The following is an 18361-nucleotide window of genomic DNA, read 5'->3' as shown; positions in this document are numbered from 1 at the left end:
CATTAACAGGGAACTTTTTTGCGTAATTCTTATTATTTTGGTAGAACAGAAATGAACAGAATCGTGAGGATGGCTGACGTCTGGAGACGTCCAGCGTCGTGAGAACACGTAAATGTACTAGTGTACAATGTACATGAAACACAAAAGTGAACAACATATTAAGGACATCGAAACGCGTTTTAATTGGACCTTAACTATTTCTGTTCGTCCATTGTATCTTCGTACTCTGCTTACAAACATACTAAATCAAGCGCTATGACATCGTTTTTTAGTTAAAGAAGATGGTCGACAGTTCTCCGACTACATACATATCGAAGTTGGACTATGTTTGATCCGCTGTGGAACCGAGGCTGTCCTAGAAATCGGAGTCGGTGGTGTCATTAGACTCGGCTTCAGAACTGCTATCAGACTCGGAGCTTCCATTGGAATCAGAGCCATCATTAGTAGATTCGGTATCGTCGCTGCCGTGCGAATCCGACTCGGAGCTCTCTTCGGAATCGGAGCTGTCTTCGGGATCGGATTCAGAACTGCCACTGGAGTCCGTAGCGTCATCCGAAGACGTTCGATTCCATTTCTGCACGAAGTGCCACAAGACATGTAGACACAACGTGTTCAGCTTGTGGACGTCCAGGTTGGTCATAGCGCCCACTGTCCAAGGATCTCCCGAAAATTTGCAGAGGGGCGCGGGTCGCACGATTGAAAATCGTTCAGAATCTGCATGTCAAAAATCAATGACATTAGGAAGACAAGACACAAAGCTATCAAACAGACCGCCGCCGTTTTACGGCATAGAAGTAGGCTCAATAGTGGGAAAATATCCTTCCAAACATTTGTGTAATATTGAATTCATCCGAATTTGCACAAATAATGACCAATATTGACCAAATCTGAAATTATTGTATGCAATTGCGAGCTGACGTAGTGGCTTCATATCTCCCGTATGGTTCACGATCAAGCGATTTCAGGGCAACGAGAAACCGTTTGGACTATAAAATGATGTAAAATAACGCAAAAAGTGTTTAGGACTGCATAAGCGCGATAGTTGAAGTTAATTTCACACAAAAATGATACCCTAATCATTAACGCTACTCCTCTAAAACATTTAATTTAAAGCCAGTTTCTGCAAAAATATACGAGATACCAAAATGCGCAGCTCATCTGAGGCGACTTAACGTAGAAAACTTTTGACGATTCCCACGTACAGCATATAATACCATGAAAAACAATACCTTTTCAAATCTCTTAGTTCTCGCATTCCTGTGGGTGCATCTCGCCATCCACTGGGCGATGCGGTCCATATCTAACGCCGGTCCCGTGCAGCGCAGGTGCTGCTCAAATGTATCCCAAATCTGTGGTGCTCCCACACCCCCCAGGTTGAACATCGTTATCGGAACACGGAATTCCAGCACTATCGCACCGGTGCTGTTTTCGCATTTCAAGGAATGCCTTCTCCAAATCAAGCGGTCGCAGCAGGTCGCCAGCTTGGAATTTAGCGCGGCTATCGCGGCAAAAACCACCTGCAACTTCAATGGACCGGGTTCACCCTGGTCGATGGTCAGTGATCGGTGGTGCACGATCAAACGCTCGATGCGAATGCCGGCTTCGTGCAAGAGTTTTTGCATCAACGTTGTCGCTCCATCGGCGAGTTTCAAATCGTCCTGATCGTCGCAGTCCCATTCCGTGTCTCGAATGCAGATGGTTCGTGCTGCAGAAGTTATGTGCTTGAAGAAGCAACCGTACGCGGCATAACAATCATTCCATTTTTTGGCGAGCCGCTGGGAGAAAGGTGGATGCTTGAGCGATACGCGAACAACTTTGCACATCTCCGTCGAAGTGAGAATGGCATCCCACAGTTGACAGCTGCGTCGGCAGCGTTGTCGGTCGATGGTGTCCAGCGACTGAAACACCTCTTCAAAGAGTTCGGTTGGCAGTGCCCAACCGCGCCATTTCGTATCGGACCGTTTTTCCTGGTCGGGTCCTTCCAGGCGGCGAGAGTCCTCCACCAGGAATTTGCCATTACGGATGAATTCCAGTTTTTCTTTCGAAAACTTTCGCCTGTGGTGAAGAAAAGAAACTTCAGAAGCCAGAGTTGGCTTATCCGTGGGCCCATGACAAGTACAGTACTAAGAGCGACTTAAGTCTCTGACCCAACGCAAAGTTTTCGGCTTTAGCCGCGCAAATGGTGGACAGTTGGCTACGTGACAAGTCGTCGCGGGACACTTCGTCTAAAGGACGTTTGGTCGAGGACAACTGGTGTTAGGCAGTCGAAAACGACGTTCGCAAGGCGGTCAGCCGCCTTGACATACTAACATACTTGACATACCGCCTTAGTTAAAAAACTAGCAAAATAGTGTAATTATCTTGGAAGCACCGTTGTCGTAAGTTTTTTGAAGTGTGATCTTGGCGCGATTTAGCGTCGACTTTAAAGACATTAAACCAGACTTGCCTGGCTTTACAATCGTAAGAGAGAAAGAGCAACTGCAAGTCGAAAGAAAAACCATTGTTAAATTTTATTGCTGTTCAGCAGTAAACGACTTGATCCTAATGCTTTTGTATCTTATACAGACTGTATGTGTCAATGTGTGGAATCGGAGACTAGTTCGGTCCAGCCCTATATCACACAATCAAAGTGTGTGATGGGAACTGGAACTATATCATTGTTCGGGTAAAGGAAAGTGAGGGTGAGTGTCCGTGCTGTGATTTCTCTGTGAATGAGCTCCAAATAGAGAGTCTGTTAGAAGCCGGAGATGAACTGGGATAAATAACTGGAACTAATGGTTCTCGCTCGCTTGGTTTATTGCCAGCTCTGTGAACTTCCTAGTGTAATATTTGTTATTTTAATACCACGTAATGAGTAGCAAATAGATTAGTTATCATTAGTATAGTCACTATAGTGTATCATAATTATTAGGTCGTCAGTGTTTTCCAAGAAAGGCACTATGTACAAATCAGCAACTTAAATTTGTGTATAATTCATTTAAAATGTAAGACTACGGTTTCAAAAATTTAAAAATATATGGAAATGTGTAATCTTACATGCCGGTCTCAGTAAAATTAATTCGAAGTCAAACGACGGAGTTTTTAACTGAAATAAAGTTTTTCTTTTAAAATAATTGGGTATCCAATTGTCCCGCCGACGAAATGTCTGGCCCCGATGTGTCCGTGTTACCGGATGTCTCGCGACCAAATGTCTCCCGACCAAATTGACAAGCAACGACTTTTCCAGAAACTAAATGTCTTCGCGACCAAATGTGGCCGACGAAGTGTCCCGCGACGAGATTTTATGCGACGACTTGGTCGGTCACGGGACAGTTACAAACGTGAATTTGTATTCTGCATCTCAGCTACCCCGGTTTTTCGGTTGAATGCGCTTTGTGCATCTAAATGATACGACGAGAAAAGAGCATGGCAGACAGGCTTTAGGGACAATGTTCCAGTGCAATATATCGACCCATCAGTACGCAAACGGGAACTCGCGCGCGACCACACGCTCTTCGGCACAGTTTTAAGATAGTATGCGGCCAAATTATTTCTATACATTCGGGCGAAAACCGTTAATGCGCCCAACCTTCGTTGGGGTACACTGGGCTCTAGATCGGCAGCTTACCGGAAACACGTGTTAGCTATACTCCCCAGCAGTACGGGAGGCCAGAAGAACGCTGTTTTCAACGGGCCGCGAAAAAACTGGGAGAGATAAAATATTTCCAGACTATTTTCTCAAAACGAAATTCACAAGAGGGAGGGCACATTCCGAAAACTTTTTTCGGCGGAGGTCTCCGAAAATTCGAAGCAGTATAATAATACACCCCTCTTTGGTACGAGATACCTGCCCCCTAACGCCTTCAGAAACCCTCCGACTCGTCCAGAAAGTAGTGCCCAACTGCCCATTAAAAATCTGAATGCAGGCGATAACTTACGATTGTGGCATCTTCTAAAGGGCTTTTAGTGTGCTGTTGGATGTAATGCATCTCCTGGCCGAAAACGTAGGTGAATCGCACACGAAACCTTCGCTGAATATGGCGGAGCAGCTTCGAGGCGAAGCACTCTGTCAGAACCCAGTAGCCGTTTGGCACTCTGCATGTCCGCATTACAAAATCCCCGGCTGAACGCGCTTGCGTTGCAGTCGTTTCTCCGAAGACACCGGACGGATCTGTTCGTTGGGAAGCAGTTCGCGAAGATGTTGCCCACCTACTGTTACTTCCACCAGCGCATGGTTCCGCAAGTTCGCGAAAGAATTGATGAGGACTTTGCCGGGATACCATTTCCATGGACGACCAGGATGATCGAACAACAGCACTTCCACAGCTTCCTGACGCGGTTGGAAGGAGGGAAAGGTGGAGAAGGTAAATACCTTCACGTTATCAACCGGCACCGACTGCTGTGTCGAGCATCCGAAATCGATGATTAGGCGTGGTGGAATACTGACAGACTCTTCCAGGCCAACGATATGGCCATGCTGGAACAGACCATCGATTTCAACATCCACAGCATTCCATGCCTGCACAGACCGGGTACCATCTTCGTACAGGTACATGGTGGACTTCTGTGGATATAACGTAGGTCATAATCTTCATCAAAATCATCTAAAATGCTTGATGAATGATAACCAAGTACTTACTTGTTGAAGACAGCTGCAATTCCGTAAATCTGGACCAGTAAAACTCAGCTGTCACGAAATTTAGCGACCTGTCCCGTTAAAAATGGTTCAATCGAATTTTAAAACATGTAAGCTATTTGCTAGCTCAGAAAATACAAAGCCCGGTTAATACTAAAGGACTCAAGCCAATTAGCCAAAAGAGAAGACCTGGACGACAGTGTGGAATACTTCAGTGTCTCAGGCTAAACCATAACACTGACTTATTATTTTCTGCGCACAAGTATGCAGGCCTGTGCCATAACAGGCATGCGTTTATGTTTCATGATAGGGAATGTGAGACGCTCAGACGGGCCAGACGGCACAAAATTATTGAGAGCGTGCCTGTGGCAGTCGCTATGAGCTGTCATCTCTCACCATCAGTTTGCCGGCTCGTATGCAGCCGCGGAATCCTGGCTGTGGAGAGTCGAACAGCGAGCAAACTCCGAGAATGTTGAACTGTTAAACAAAAAGAAAAATTAAAATATGATAATAGTTTTGTAATAAGACGCATCTTATGGTCTTTACGTCTTACGTATTCTTGTTAAATTTTGATGTGTGATATACATAGTGTACAATGCTGCATGGCGGAAAAGAAATTTAAAATTAATACTATTGTGAAGCCCAAAAACAATACTATGATTTCATTCATTACCGGTTAAGTAAATTGTTGTTTCGTGATCGTCTCGCTTTGTCTGTTTGTCCGCTCGGATTATTTACCCGACGTGGCCCTATAGAACAACAACAACCGGCTCGCCGGCGCCGCCCACAAGAAAAGTACCGCGAAAAATTTAGCGCTGTCTAGTCGGAAACGGAGTTGCGATAAGCACCGTAAACTTTCTTGCGGCCATATGAACCAAAAGTCACAGACACGGTGAAATCCAGGACATTTATCCATACGAGCACTGTAGTCTGTAGCATTCTAATCTCGAGAAGTTTCAAGGTCGGCCATATGAAGTCTATGGTTTTTTGACGTCAGAAATTAAATGCTTTGCACAAATCTTCGAATTCCAAACTCAAACTATTTTACTGCTTTTCTTGAGGCTACGCAGATGCTCTTTCAGAAGTGAGCAAACAGTAAAATAAATATCAGCGGAAAACATTTTCCCGTGAATGCCGGGATGCAACCACAACTGCAAGTCCGGTAATTTAATTAAGAACGTCGGTACTATCTCGCCGGTTTTACAAATTGCCAGCTGTTAGGAAATTGTATTCAGACGAGCACGGCTGTATCCATCATCGGCACCGCTAAAGGATGCCAAACGCCATGGATGCCTAAACTTTATAATAATACTCCGCAAAATGCTTAAGGTCGGTTGCTGCCACAGATTCCATGTGCTCTCCGTTCCGGACTTTACGATGGCAAATTGAAAGGTAAAAACATTTTCCTGCTCAAAACATAATACTATCAAAAGGTCATGGTTAGGCAGGCCGAATATGATATTGCGCGCCTTACATATCTTGGTTCATGGTCTTTCCGCCTTCATACCGTGTCAGAGTGATATTCAAGCGGTTATCGTTTAACTGCAGTGGATTTGCCTCGTTGAAAGCCGCCACGACTAATCCTAATACTTTATCGAGAACCTGCAGAAAGGCGAAAGCTGAAAGCGACGCACACTGAAGCTCAAAATTCCACTAGTAAGCGTGCAGGTGAAACCATACCGTAGAACTCAAGATTTCAGGGTCTTCGCCAACTTCGTCGATGATTAATGCGAGCGGATAATGGTTCGAAATTGGTGGCAGTGCCATCATCGGTGGCAAACCGCCATCATCCTCTGCCTCATCTGGATCGACTACTCGAACCGGGTAAGGACTGCTTTGGATCGCCTTTCCGTACACGGCGTTATACAACGGTTTGTAAAGCGGTAAAGTGGGATCAACCGGCATCGTCAATATGAACAAAGCATCGCCGGGCTTCATTCTACCGGCATACAACTGTGCCGACACCGTCATCCCGTCCACGCTCAGACCGGCTGTAGTGCATCCGAGAAACAATCTATCTCCCAGTAGGTCGGGGTTGTTCAGCTCCTCTAAAAGCAACACTGATAACTGAGTGGCGAACGAAACAATGTTTTTTACGGTATAACTAAACCAATTTTTATAGCTTGGAGCAGTCCGCATTACTCTAAGAGTAATACTCTTATTCGGTAGCGCGACTTCGGTGTTTCGCGCATTCGGAACACTATTCATGATTTCGGTCATTACTACATAATTCCTATTATTTTTACTTCGCAAGAATAGAAGAATTTTAAGAATATTCGACTGAATTAAGTATTATATCTATTATAAGAATTTTAAGAATATTCGCATCAATACCCTATGGCGTGCTACAAAGGATTTTGCGTTAGATATTACTTACATACAACCGCTTTGTGGTGACACCTGAATAAGCGATTGAGATTTGGAGAAATTGCTTACATATTGGTTCAAAATCACTGCACGAATGTGTTTTGGGTGTATAAAAACAATGTCCCGAACGCGAGAAACATCGAAGTGTTTAGAGTAGTATACGTACTTCGCAGAACAAATTTTGATGAACCCTCTAACCGCGATTGCACGGCCTTGGCTATTCCGTCCGCTATGCCGGGAAGGTCCTGGAAATGGATGGGATTGTTGAGTTTATACTGCATCGGAGTTTCGCTCTTTTCCAGATCATAGCTTCCTTCACTAAGAGTCTGCAGTGCGGCATGGGTTCGCAGATTTGGGTCATACGAAGTAGGAAGAACACTGCCGTTGATCTTGATGAGAAACGGCAGAATCGTTCGTCTGAATCTGCAAAAATGGCAGGGTGTATTCCGTATTCGTCATTTCGTAGTGTGCACAACCACAATTTATTGATAAGCAAAAGGAATGCTCACATTCGTTTTCCGGATAAGAAGCCGGAGTGCGGGACCGCATCCTCCGTCGGCCGTGAAACACTGGAATAGTATGTTACGTTAAACGGTTGTCCGGGTATAATTTGCACGGTTCTGACATCTCGCAGCGCAGCCCCAGCGTTTATTATAGAATAAAAGCACATGCTGGCCGTGTTGGGTAAAACCGACTGCAGTTCCTTAAGCTTATCCGTGACACTGGAAGCATTGGTCATATCCGCCAACCAGGCGCGAAAGATAGGCCCGACATGTAGTGTAATATTCTCGTGTCGTAGTTCTTCCGCTAAGTGATCGACGCTAATCAGAGGAATTCGCTGCAGCGTTCTGGGAACGTCTGCTTCCGTGCTTATCAGAACTATGGTATATGTAACGCGAGCGACATGATCTCTGCAAGTATTATCAATTATTACTATTCCAAAATTATGCCAAAAGACCCAAACGGCAAGCAATAAACTGCATAAGTACCCGTTTTGCGAGAACCATCGGTGTTTGTCCAACTCTAATATTGACGCTTGTATCTTGAATTCGGCACCACGGAGAAAGTACTCTTGGGATCGGAGAGCAGCTTCAGCGGCTTCTGTGATCAAAAGATAGAATGCTTTACTACATCCTCGAAATAGTTAAATTTTAATAAAACTTGATGCCTAAAACCTACCAATCGGCACTTTCCAGGCGGTAGTTAACGCCTGCTCGATTTTTTCTGGTGCCAGATCACCGCCGGAAATGGCCATCTGGTGAATTCCGTAATAGCCGATCACATGCAGAAGCCCAAATTTCCTTATGATGGTCGCCCATTCGCGAAAACGGGCGTCCTTTAGCATGAAAATTGGTTGGTGGCTAACTTGATCTGCTGTCGGTATTACCGGCCGATCAGAGCTACACAGTTCTGTTATATATGTTCCGTTAGAAGAATTGCCACTCAGTGATTCGTCATTTGGAGACCTTTTGGTTCCTGCAATATTTGATTACTAGTAATAAAGCCAGTAAATTATGAATAAATTGGTGGTATTACCATTGAATACCGGCAACGTCTGGTCGCGGCTTCCGAGGATCTTCCACGGACGAGCGTACACTTCATCCTGTGCACGTGCGGCATGCAGTTCGTAGATGATCAATAAAGTTAAAAAATGGTGCAACATTTTCAAATCAGCTTCGATGGAAATGTTGCCCGTGAACACAACCTAATGGAGTCTAGGTACTGTATCATCCGTTTACCAAATGTCTGTATACTTTAATCTTTTGTGGCTAGCAGCGATTCTGCCGGTTGTCGCACCACTAAAAGAATTAAATAAGTGACTTCCACTGCTCCAGAGTCTTTATTAACTGGTTTTAAAACAGTACTGTAGTTCCGAGTTCCAACTGATGACAAATTGGCATGTAGCACTACGGCTGATTTCCCAAAGTGATTACGACGTTGGCACCGCAAACGTTTACCGGTTTACTTTCTGAGAAGAGCCACCATTCACTGAAAACGAGACATGCTATGGATTGCAAACCAGCTGTTATAAACGTGCTACGCCGGTAGGGAATACTGAAATCCATGTTTTATGTACTTGTACAATAGATACTATCCAGGCTCGCACTTTGTCTCGCACTGTCCAGGCTCGCACTGTAAGGACGATCAAAGTGAAATTTGGAGCCCGCTTAGGAGTAGTGAACTAGAAATACGTTGCTGACTCAATACAAGTTAGAAACAAATCTAGTACACCGCCTTGAGGGCATTAACTACTGTTGCAGTGATAGAAAAGTTTGAAATATGCAGCCTCCAGTTGGGGAATAAGTACAGTAATTAAACATATAAATCGATCCACACGGCATTCTATTTGAATCGGAATTTCTTCAGTTACAATAGAGCAAACTGTGGTTGGTAAATCAAAGCACTCATTCTTTGTCGCCTGATGCACGGTGTGTTTTTTTGTACGATACAAAGCCGCTATCGCGATATTAAGTGTAATTGTTCATGGGAGCACAATCTAGTAAAACATGCTTTTGACCCGTAAACATGGCACGTAATACGCTTTATTTATTGCTTTTGGATTTAGCGTGCCGGGTGACATTTTAACCAAAAATGGCATTTTAAACCTAAATGGCATTTTAACAATAAACAAAATGTTGTAAATTTGCAATCCAATAATGTGCTCAATTTTTGTTTGGGGGATAGCGGTGCCTGGTTTCTAATAACGGGATGCGATGTGCATTTTCGTCCATGTAGTGCATTGAGCTCTTCTTATCCAGTAATACAATGTACAGCGTATCAATGTAGCACATTAAAGCTGCTGAACCAAGAACAAGCAGAGTATAGAGAAATATTTTACACTGGAACAGCATCAGTAAAAGCTATAGTTCGTGCTAATAAATAAATATTCTTATTCGCATCGATAAATTACTATAACAGTTCTGTAAAATATCGTTGGACACCTTATCAACAAATCAATCAGACTGAAAGTTAGGTATTTACGGTACATCCTACAGTGCGTAATGTGCATTCCTAGCGATTGTTGTTATGCATATGAAAATCCCCTTCGAGAACGTTGCGACCATTATTAACACCATCCGCAGAAAAATAATTTTGGGGGGAATAATACACCTCATGCCGAGCGGTTCCATTCACCCCGAGAAGGTAATTTAAATTGTAAGCCAAACCAGCTTCCGGATTCCCGGTGAAGAAAGACTATAAGATTATCATCCCACAGCGGTGTTACGGCACTACTCAAGTTTTTTCGCTCATTTCAATTCCAGGTGGTGTTTACTCCATCTGCTGGCATTTTGTGTAAATTGCCGCACGAGTCCTTGAATGCCATTGAAGTGTATTATGTTCCGCTTATAGCGGAACCACCTGATAATTACATCCGCTCCCATTCACGAGCTCAACGTCTTGTCGGGAAGAGAAATTTTGATTACGTAGTAAATGTTAAAATCCGATGCGTGTATGTACATCCGGAATTCTTCACAGTCGTAGACATTTTCCTCTAGCACGCTTTCGTACGTGATTAACGCGTCATTCAACCGCGGCGGAAATTCACGCAGTAATTATTCCACGATTTTCGTATAACTGCGCCCGTTTCTCTTACACATCTACAGTTACATAATAAAATCTTAAACTCCTTTTGTATTGATAACCAGTGCAGCAGCGGCAGTACCTACTGCAGAACAGACTTACCAGTTAGTAATATGTTGCAAGAATCGGCGAATTCGATCACTCTAACGCGGAATATTTCTACTATGGAAATCATAAACGGTTCAATTGCAAACTTGACTGCGCGCGGATTCGGGAATTCCACAACGCCAACCGGCGCCACGCTTACTCCACAGTTCGCCGTAAAAACCGTCATCGCTGTCACGTCCTTCATTCTAAACTTCGGCCTCCTGATTGTCCATATTATGCGCCCGGCATATATCAACCATTTCACCGTGTACCTCCTATTTCTCTACATCGCCAACACCGTGTACTTAGCCGGAGCGTTCCCGTTCATCTTCTTGAGCGAAGTCTACAATGTTGAATTTCCTTTCCACGGATTAACTACCTGCTTGACCTTTTCGTATTTTCACTGGGTGGTCAGTCTCGTGCCGGTGATGTGCCACATGCTGATTGCATTAAACCGTTTATGGGCGCTGAAGTATCCTCTCGGTTACCGGAACTATCATACCACGAAAATGGCATGCTTGATCTGCGTGTTCACTGTGCTGTATGTGCATTTATTTAAACTGCCATCCCTGTTTATTTTCAAACCGAATGCATATCAAGTTCGGCTGGAAACGTCGCAGATTTGCTCCATACCGGTACCACAAGGATATTTTTATTTCACCCGGGTGGATAGTATTTTAAATCGGTTTGCCCCGCTTTTTATAATCGCCGGTGTCTATGCGTATCTGGTTATTAAACGGTTCAGTAGAAAACTGGGAAAAGTCACGGACGCATCGGAAAGTGTTGAGTTGGCCCAGAAACTTGATAACCTGGACGCCGGAAATATGTCGCGAATCAACGGAGCCGGGAGACAGCCGCAGACTGTTGAACGTAGCGTCGTCCGGCCGTTTCTGATTCTGACGTTGACGACCATTAGTGTGATTATCTGCTGGCTGCCGTTGGATGTTATCCTGTTCTATCAGTGGTTTCTGATCGGGAAGCCGTCGCTGACCATTTTCACAGTGTTCCAGTACTGTCACATGATGTACATGATTCAGCTGCTGTTTGATCCTATCATGTGGATTGTCAGCTTCCGCAAGGCGAGAAAAAATCGTCCACGTTGACATCAGTCATATCACCGTCCGTTTGTTTGTGGCTGAAAAGATTTTGTTTTGGTCTGTCTCTGTGTTACCGATCCAAGTTTCACTGTATCTTTCGCAGATTTCTCATTCGATTTGTTGTTTTGTACCACTGTGCCACGACGCATATAGCGTAGAGAATACCTCATAATAAGCGCAGACGTTGTCGATTTCGAAGCTGAATAGTGTTCAACTGCCAAATTAATATTATTGTTTGTATACACGTTAGCTAACTTTAGCGGCGACAGTTGATTACAGTAATAAGTGAAACAAACACATAAAATAATAATTTTGTACGGGAAAGGTTTGCGAATCGCCCATGTTCCACCGGTTTGCAAATCGACCGGTCACTCGCGTAAAGTGAATAGCGGAAAATACAATGCGCCATTATCATTTTAAAAGCCATTGCGCACCATTGTTCACGAATCGCCCTCTGAACCGAATACAGTACACGAAGTGTTAATACAAATTAAAGCAGCTTTTTACAAAATTTACCATAAGTCAGTCACCAACAAATAAATAATCATATAATTTTTACCTAGTGTTTACATGCGTCCACTGTCCAGCATCTCAGGGTTTCTATGCGGAAAGTGTGTTTCGAAATACAATCAGGTCGAAATTAGAGCAGATCTACTTAAAAATCCGTGTTGATCTACCCACCGTAGCATCCTTATTAACACTAATTTGATACATCTCGTTAATGCTGTAATCCAGCGATGATTCCGCGAGGGTGAAGGTCAACCAACCTTGCTGTGGAAAGTAACCTTTATTATAGTAATACCAGCACTGACGAAGAGGAGGATGACCTTTGTGTGCTTGCCGAACAGCGGCGAAACATCTGAGATAGCAATTCGATAGAATTTCGCTCATAAGCACCGAACGAAAATTCTAGCTCTTTCCTTCGCTGAAGAAGTCCTGCAGGTTTCGCTTCAACAATTTCAAAAGCAACTTTAACTGTTTTGCTGCCGCTACTTTAGTTTTCTTCGTTTCGCCGGCCTTTCCTTCTCGGCATTATTTCATTCCCCGCCTATGGACAGATTGTAGACATCCCTGGGCGCATTAAAATTATCTAATATAGTTCATGTTTAAACCATGAGAAATTATATTTCGAGGTCACCTGGACCTTACACCAGACAACCACCGCATTCTTCAGTGGGAACCTTATAACAAAGTAGCTTACTTCTATGGGAGATGAACCTTGCTTCAGGGGCATCTGTAGCATTGAGATGCGCATCCCCCGATGAGATGCCTCAACTAAAATTTTTTTTTCGCTGGATTACATGGATGACACTACAACAACAAAAGCATGGCGGACTAATGGAAACTCTGAACCTATTATGGAGAAATGATACGCCGACGAAGAAGAGAAAACGCTGTTTTTTTGCTCCAGCAATTTTTTTAAACATATTCTGAAAGATAGCCGCAAAGTAATCAGCGGTGAGATGTTGCTCCTGTCACCGCGAAGTATGAAATTGTAATGACATTGTACTAAATTAAAGTAAATTTATTATACATACATAATTTACGGTAGTCAGATACGCAGATCTTGAATTCTTTAATTTTTTCCCATCACCTTTGAGTTTTGACGGAAACTGTTCGTTTTAAAATTCATTGTTTGTCTTATTGTGATATGTTTCGTTATGCGATATTTTTCATCATTGATTCTTCTTACGTTAATCATATAGTTAAGCAAGCGAGCGAAGCAAGCTTGCGTTTCATATATTAAATATGGCACACGCCGTGTATCCCTGAAGGAATCTGAAGACTGAAATTGTCTTGTCCTGTACTGCTGACCAGTGAGTTGTACGAATGATTTTGTACTCTACTCGAGTAGACGTTGCGCTCCGTTTTGCGCGCAACATCTGGTATGGCCGTATGGGTAAAAAAAAGATTCCAAAAAAAATTTTTTAAAGACGGTTACCGAAAGTATGATTAGATGTAGATTTGCCATCACAAGTCAGTTTTTAGAGAAAAACGAAGATTTGAATGAAAACTTCAAAAAACATTAACATAGAACGCCAATGGGAAAAGTTGAGAATCCATCACTGCAAAACTGACCACCCCACCACAGTCTGGGCAGCTAAAAAGCGTTTTGGCAACTTTGCTGTTGGACTGGGGGAGAGTTCTGGAACCAGGACCACGTACTGTTCCATAGTCTGAAAAGAAACCATAAATTTTTAATTAACAAATGGCTACAGAAAAAGTAAAATTTCGGAAAGAAGAACTAATGAAGCCTTCGAGTATGGAACTGCTCAAAACTGTACTCAAGGAGCTGTCGTTCGCAACTTCGCAGTGGTTTGACCAGTTTAAACTTAGATCTAAATTGGAAGCATAACAGCGTGTGTCCTCTTTTAAAGGGACAATGAACAGAAGAAGTTTGCACGTTGGCACCGTGCGTACGTGGCCGTCTATGGAGACAGAGCACTGGCGGAAGATTTCATGAAAGACACCACGGAAGAAATCCTGCGTGATGACACTTCATACTTAGCATGGGAGGACCGTGCCGATGTCTTACAACGGCTCCATCCAGAGATGCCGGAAGAGGTGCTTGACGAAGAGTGCAAACCGTTGCGCAAACGGTTGGTGACGAATCCGGGCAATGAGGAGGCATGGAAGTACGCTGGCGAAATCGTGAAAATTCTGCACAAACAGGGTCGTACGGATGCCATCGAAAAAGTTTTACAGAAAGCAAAAGTGAGAAAGTGGAGATCAGCATAGTGGAGAAAGGCTATGAGAATAATGGTGACTATTTTGAAGAAGACGTGGATAACAAACTGCATGATGTGTGGAAAGTATTCGCGACACGATTAATTTTGTCGACTGCGACTTGGCGCATTCTCACCAGTCGGGATCATGAGCTCATCATGGATGTTGTGAACGATATGGTTTCGCACAAAACAGACCGGCGTGATTCCTGGACGAAGAGCATGAAAGAACAAAGGAAACCGTCCTAATTGTTTTTTAATAGTAATATCGACTGTATGCGCAACTTTTGCATTTAATTAACAGGCATTTGCAAATGTCAGTAATTCAATGGGTTGCATCAACTGGCATGTAAACCTTGCATAAGGTTTCATCTGTACTCGTACATATTGTGTTTAATAATTATGGTACGTTGGTCCTGGAACGCGGCTTACTTCATTGGTTATTTGGAACCATTTACATACATAAGGCTGGATTATATGTGTACGTTTGTTTTTTTCTCGCCCCTTTGAAGCGCCGATTTATTCGTTCTATGAAAACAATACGGCATGTGTATGTTTATTGCTCATTTCGAAAAACAAAATATGGTCTACCATGTGCAACCATCAACAGGAGCGTGGGAACATAAATTTTTTTATTTCGAATATAAATTGATTGTGTTGAAATTACAGTAATAATACTGAATATTAATTTACATTCATATAACTACAAGGTCGACCGGTTTAACACTGGCACAGTAACATTAATTGTTATTACTATATTATCTACTGCATGTACTGCTGTGATAATCATTTATCGTAAATACTATGTTATGCATCTTCTTATTATACTATAGATATATATGTGTTAATTGGTATCCAGCAGTTAACACTTAAGGATAATGGCCCGGTACATAGCTTCAAAAATGGGATACTTACATTAAAACTTTCGCTTTCGCGCACTCCGAATCGCTTTTTTTTGTAATACTTTATGTCCTTCTAAAGCTTGCATTTAAACTTTTCGCCCATTTTAGTACGCCATTTCTCGGCAACCGGATGTTGCGCGCGCAAACGGTTTTCAGAACATGAATACAAATCATTTAGCTTTAGAAGGACATAAAGTATTACAAAAAAGCGATTCGGAGTGCGCGAAAGCGAAAGTTTTAGTGTATGTATCCCATTTTTGACACCATGTACCGGGCCATTTCCTTAACAGCTGTCTTTAATGCGCATGGCTACAAACCTTCACTGCACATGAGCGCCATTACGTTGTCCTAATAAAACAACAGAACATAAACTAACAACAGGACATGTACAGACTGCATTATCTGATTGAACCACGCTGGTTCACACTGGTGTCGTGTACAGTATGCATAGTTACTTTTATGCGAGTAATTTCAGTAACTGTAAGCTACAGAGTACAGTGGAAGTACTATGCTTAAATAGGTAATAGGAGATATTTACATGCGTGAAAATTGTTGCGCCTTTCCACTGCACATGTATCACGATTACCGGCTAACGAACCGGTAAATTTCACAGCTGACGGTAAACAATATTTATTTTCCGCCTGTGGTTCCGTGTAAATTGTCTTTACTCGCATTAGTACTGTACACACCGCAAATAAAGCAGCAGTGATACCCTATACAGATGTACCGGTAAATTCACCAATCTGCCACATAGTATGAGCACCAAAAATGCACCAGATCAGATGCAGTATGTGATGTCCTCCTATTACTAACTTTACGGATACGTATTCACGCGATTATGACTGACCTTGTCCGAGTGCAGGTCATATATGACCTGCACTCAGCGATCACATTGCTATGCAGAGTACCTGAGCATATATATGCTCAGGTACTCTGCATAGCAATATGATCGCTATTTGTCAGTCTCATTACTTTTATATTTTGTTGTTGTTGGTAGCGCTGCTGTGAAGATATTAAAATCTTACATTACTTACGAACACGACACAGTACATGGAGTTATTATCCTATACTGAGTACATATGAAATAATTTTTGCTGTAAATGGTTGTATTAGGAAGATAGCACTTATACTACTCCCAGCTGTGCAAGTGCTAACAAGCTGAATTAACCAGTAGCTTTTTAATTTGTTGCTCCCAGACGCGGCACCCACGCAACGCAAATCAGACGCAAATACAGTATCTACGCTTTAATTTTTCATGGAATTATTTTTGTGTTAATCTTGTGCTTGTGTATTTTTCCAAAACACACCCCAGGCCACATAAAGAATTAAGCTAAGAAAACGATTCTATACTCATGAACAATCGGGTGTGGCGTCGTACTGTGCTCGCAGTGAGGCGGCTTTGCGATTGACTTCGGCACAGCTCATCTTGGAGTTGATGCGCACATCGGATTTGCCGGGCAGTGGACAGGTGACCTCGAAGTCCGTGGAGCATTGGCCGAATGAGCAATCCTTGCGGGAGAAGGATCCGTCGCACATCATGTAGAAGGCGTTGCACGACGGGCCACGGAGTTTCTGTACAGTGTGCATAAACTTGTAGCATTCGCCCAAACCGGCATTGGCCGAGGCGCCGACCAGCAAACACGCGACAATTAAAACAACGGCGTACTGCTGCATGTTTCCGGATGAAGACCGTTCGAGGAAGGAAGAAATTTGAATGACTAGTAACTTGTCCACCTCGCAAACTTTAAAATATCTCCTTTTTATATGGCAGACTGACTGTCCTGACAGCTGAGAATTTGCTTGCTTCGAGCGCTAATAAATAAGCGGTTAAAGGGGCCCATCCTTAATTACAGGAGTATAATGCACTCTTGTTTTTGCCAGGCAGCCTTTCTTTTGCTGCACCTACGTCCCTGGAAAATGTAAAGACTAATGCTTTCACATTGCTAAAAAACCATTAATCATCTTTTTACCGTGTTACATAAGCAAAACACTGTCCATGAATAAGGTAATTCACATTGCTGTGTTGGCAAAGACGTAGAATTTGTTCGAAAGAAGTGATCATAAATCACTTTCACTATAATTTGATTGCAGCAGTAAACGGCACCCATCGATGTGCATGTCAACTGCAAAAACTGTAGCTACTGTACCTTACACTAATTTTGTTTTACCACAATCTGCTATAAATCGGTAAACAATGTTTTTTCATCAATCGGCGCCGGAAAATTTCTTGCTTTAGGTTGATCAAGACATAGAAATTGTTCCTCTGCCAACGATAAAATGTTCGTTCGTACATATTGTTATTATGTGAAATTTTCTGCAGTAAGCGAGACAGTAGTAGCTAATTAAGTGGTCACCGCAAAGCGCCTTACAGATTCCAAACATTGTTTCTTTCAGTTGTTTGGCTCAGGGCCTGAAAATTTGTGATAATGTGGAACAAATACTCACGCATTGTCGCTGTGTTGTATTATGAACAGAGTATTTAACTAGACAACCGCAGCGCGTGTGGCAGTTACATTTTATTCAATTAAATCAGAACGATACCGCTACATTTAAATTTTTATGGAAATTTGTAGCGACTTTTGCGGAAAAATAATTTGTTATCTTCGCGCGAGACCTGGCATTTTCATGTAGTATTGTTCTGATTTATACGTGCATATACTGTAGATAAATTTACTTATGCATGCCGGGAGCCAGAATACAAAACCGTTGGTCATGAATTCCGTTCCCAGAAGTTAGATATACTCATTTAAATTCTGTATTTTCCGGCTCTGATTTGGCTATTGCAATTTCGGCAAAATGGTGAAATTTTTTGTACCGCCTTCATAGTTTTGCATTCTGTATTATTTTTATCATAAAGTACGGTAGTTGATAAGACTCTTCCAAACTCGTGCAATGAAAATTGTCCTGGGTGCAAGCTATTGGCTTCCGTTACATCGCGCTTAATTTATTTTATCCTTTTTATCGTGTTAACTCTTTAAATTAATA

General features: G+C 42.7%; 3 protein-coding genes across 3 annotated transcripts; 1 reads left to right on the top strand and 2 right to left on the bottom strand.

Annotated features, from left to right (window-relative positions):
• Positions 1-292: 292 nt before the first annotated feature.
• Positions 293-4047, bottom strand: LOC129582785 (uncharacterized). Its single transcript, XM_055474399.1, has 3 exons — positions 3918-4047; positions 1230-2055; positions 293-714 (listed from the first exon to the last, which is right to left on the bottom strand). The coding sequence occupies exons 1-3, from the start codon at positions 3926-3928 to the stop codon at positions 637-639; spliced, it is 915 nt and encodes a 304-aa protein (XP_055330374.1). The 5' UTR covers positions 3929-4047; the 3' UTR covers positions 293-636.
• Positions 4048-6085: 2038 nt separating this feature from the next.
• LOC129582849 (uncharacterized) lies at positions 6086-8927 on the bottom strand. Its single transcript, XM_055474466.1, has 7 exons — positions 8519-8927; positions 8162-8458; positions 7972-8083; positions 7492-7893; positions 7149-7405; positions 6296-6663; positions 6086-6217 (listed from the first exon to the last, which is right to left on the bottom strand). Exons 1-7 carry the CDS (start codon positions 8643-8645, stop codon positions 6086-6088), a joined length of 1695 nt encoding a protein of 564 aa, XP_055330441.1. The 5' UTR covers positions 8646-8927.
• Positions 8928-10728: 1801 nt separating this feature from the next.
• On the top strand, positions 10729-11754 carry LOC129582848 (uncharacterized). Its single transcript, XM_055474465.1, has one exon. The coding sequence runs from the start codon at positions 10729-10731 to the stop codon at positions 11752-11754; it is 1026 nt and encodes a 341-aa protein (XP_055330440.1).
• Positions 11755-18361: the final 6607 nt, after the last annotated feature.

This window comes from Paramacrobiotus metropolitanus, unplaced genomic scaffold, assembly GCF_019649055.1.
Source record: "Paramacrobiotus metropolitanus isolate TYO unplaced genomic scaffold, Prichtersi_v1.0 Parri_scaffold0000008, whole genome shotgun sequence".
Taxonomy (NCBI): Eukaryota; Metazoa; Tardigrada; class Eutardigrada; order Parachela; family Macrobiotidae; genus Paramacrobiotus; species Paramacrobiotus metropolitanus.
The sequence above is the reverse complement of the archived record's forward strand: the minus strand, read 5'-3'. Positions and strand labels throughout refer to the sequence as shown.

Bases quoted from the DNA above. Each gene is read 5' to 3' on its own strand.
- LOC129582849 (XM_055474466.1), bottom strand. From the start codon at position 8,645: ATGTTGCACCATTTTTTAACTTTATTGATCATCTACGAACTGCATGCC. The intron at 8,459-8,518 runs GTAATACCACCA...CAAATATTGCAG, and splicing joins GACGTTGCCGGTATTCAATG to GAACCAAAAGGTCTCCAAAT. The intron at 8,084-8,161 runs GTAGGTTTTAGG...TTTTGATCACAG, and splicing joins CGCCTGGAAAGTGCCGATTG to AAGCCGCTGAAGCTGCTCTC.
- LOC129582848 (XM_055474465.1), top strand. From the start codon at position 10,729: ATGGAAATCATAAACGGTTCAATTGCAAACTTGACTGCGCGCGGATTC.
- LOC129582785 (XM_055474399.1), bottom strand. The intron at 715-1,229 runs GTATTGTTTTTC...TTTGACATGCAG, and splicing joins GAACTAAGAGATTTGAAAAG to ATTCTGAACGATTTTCAATC.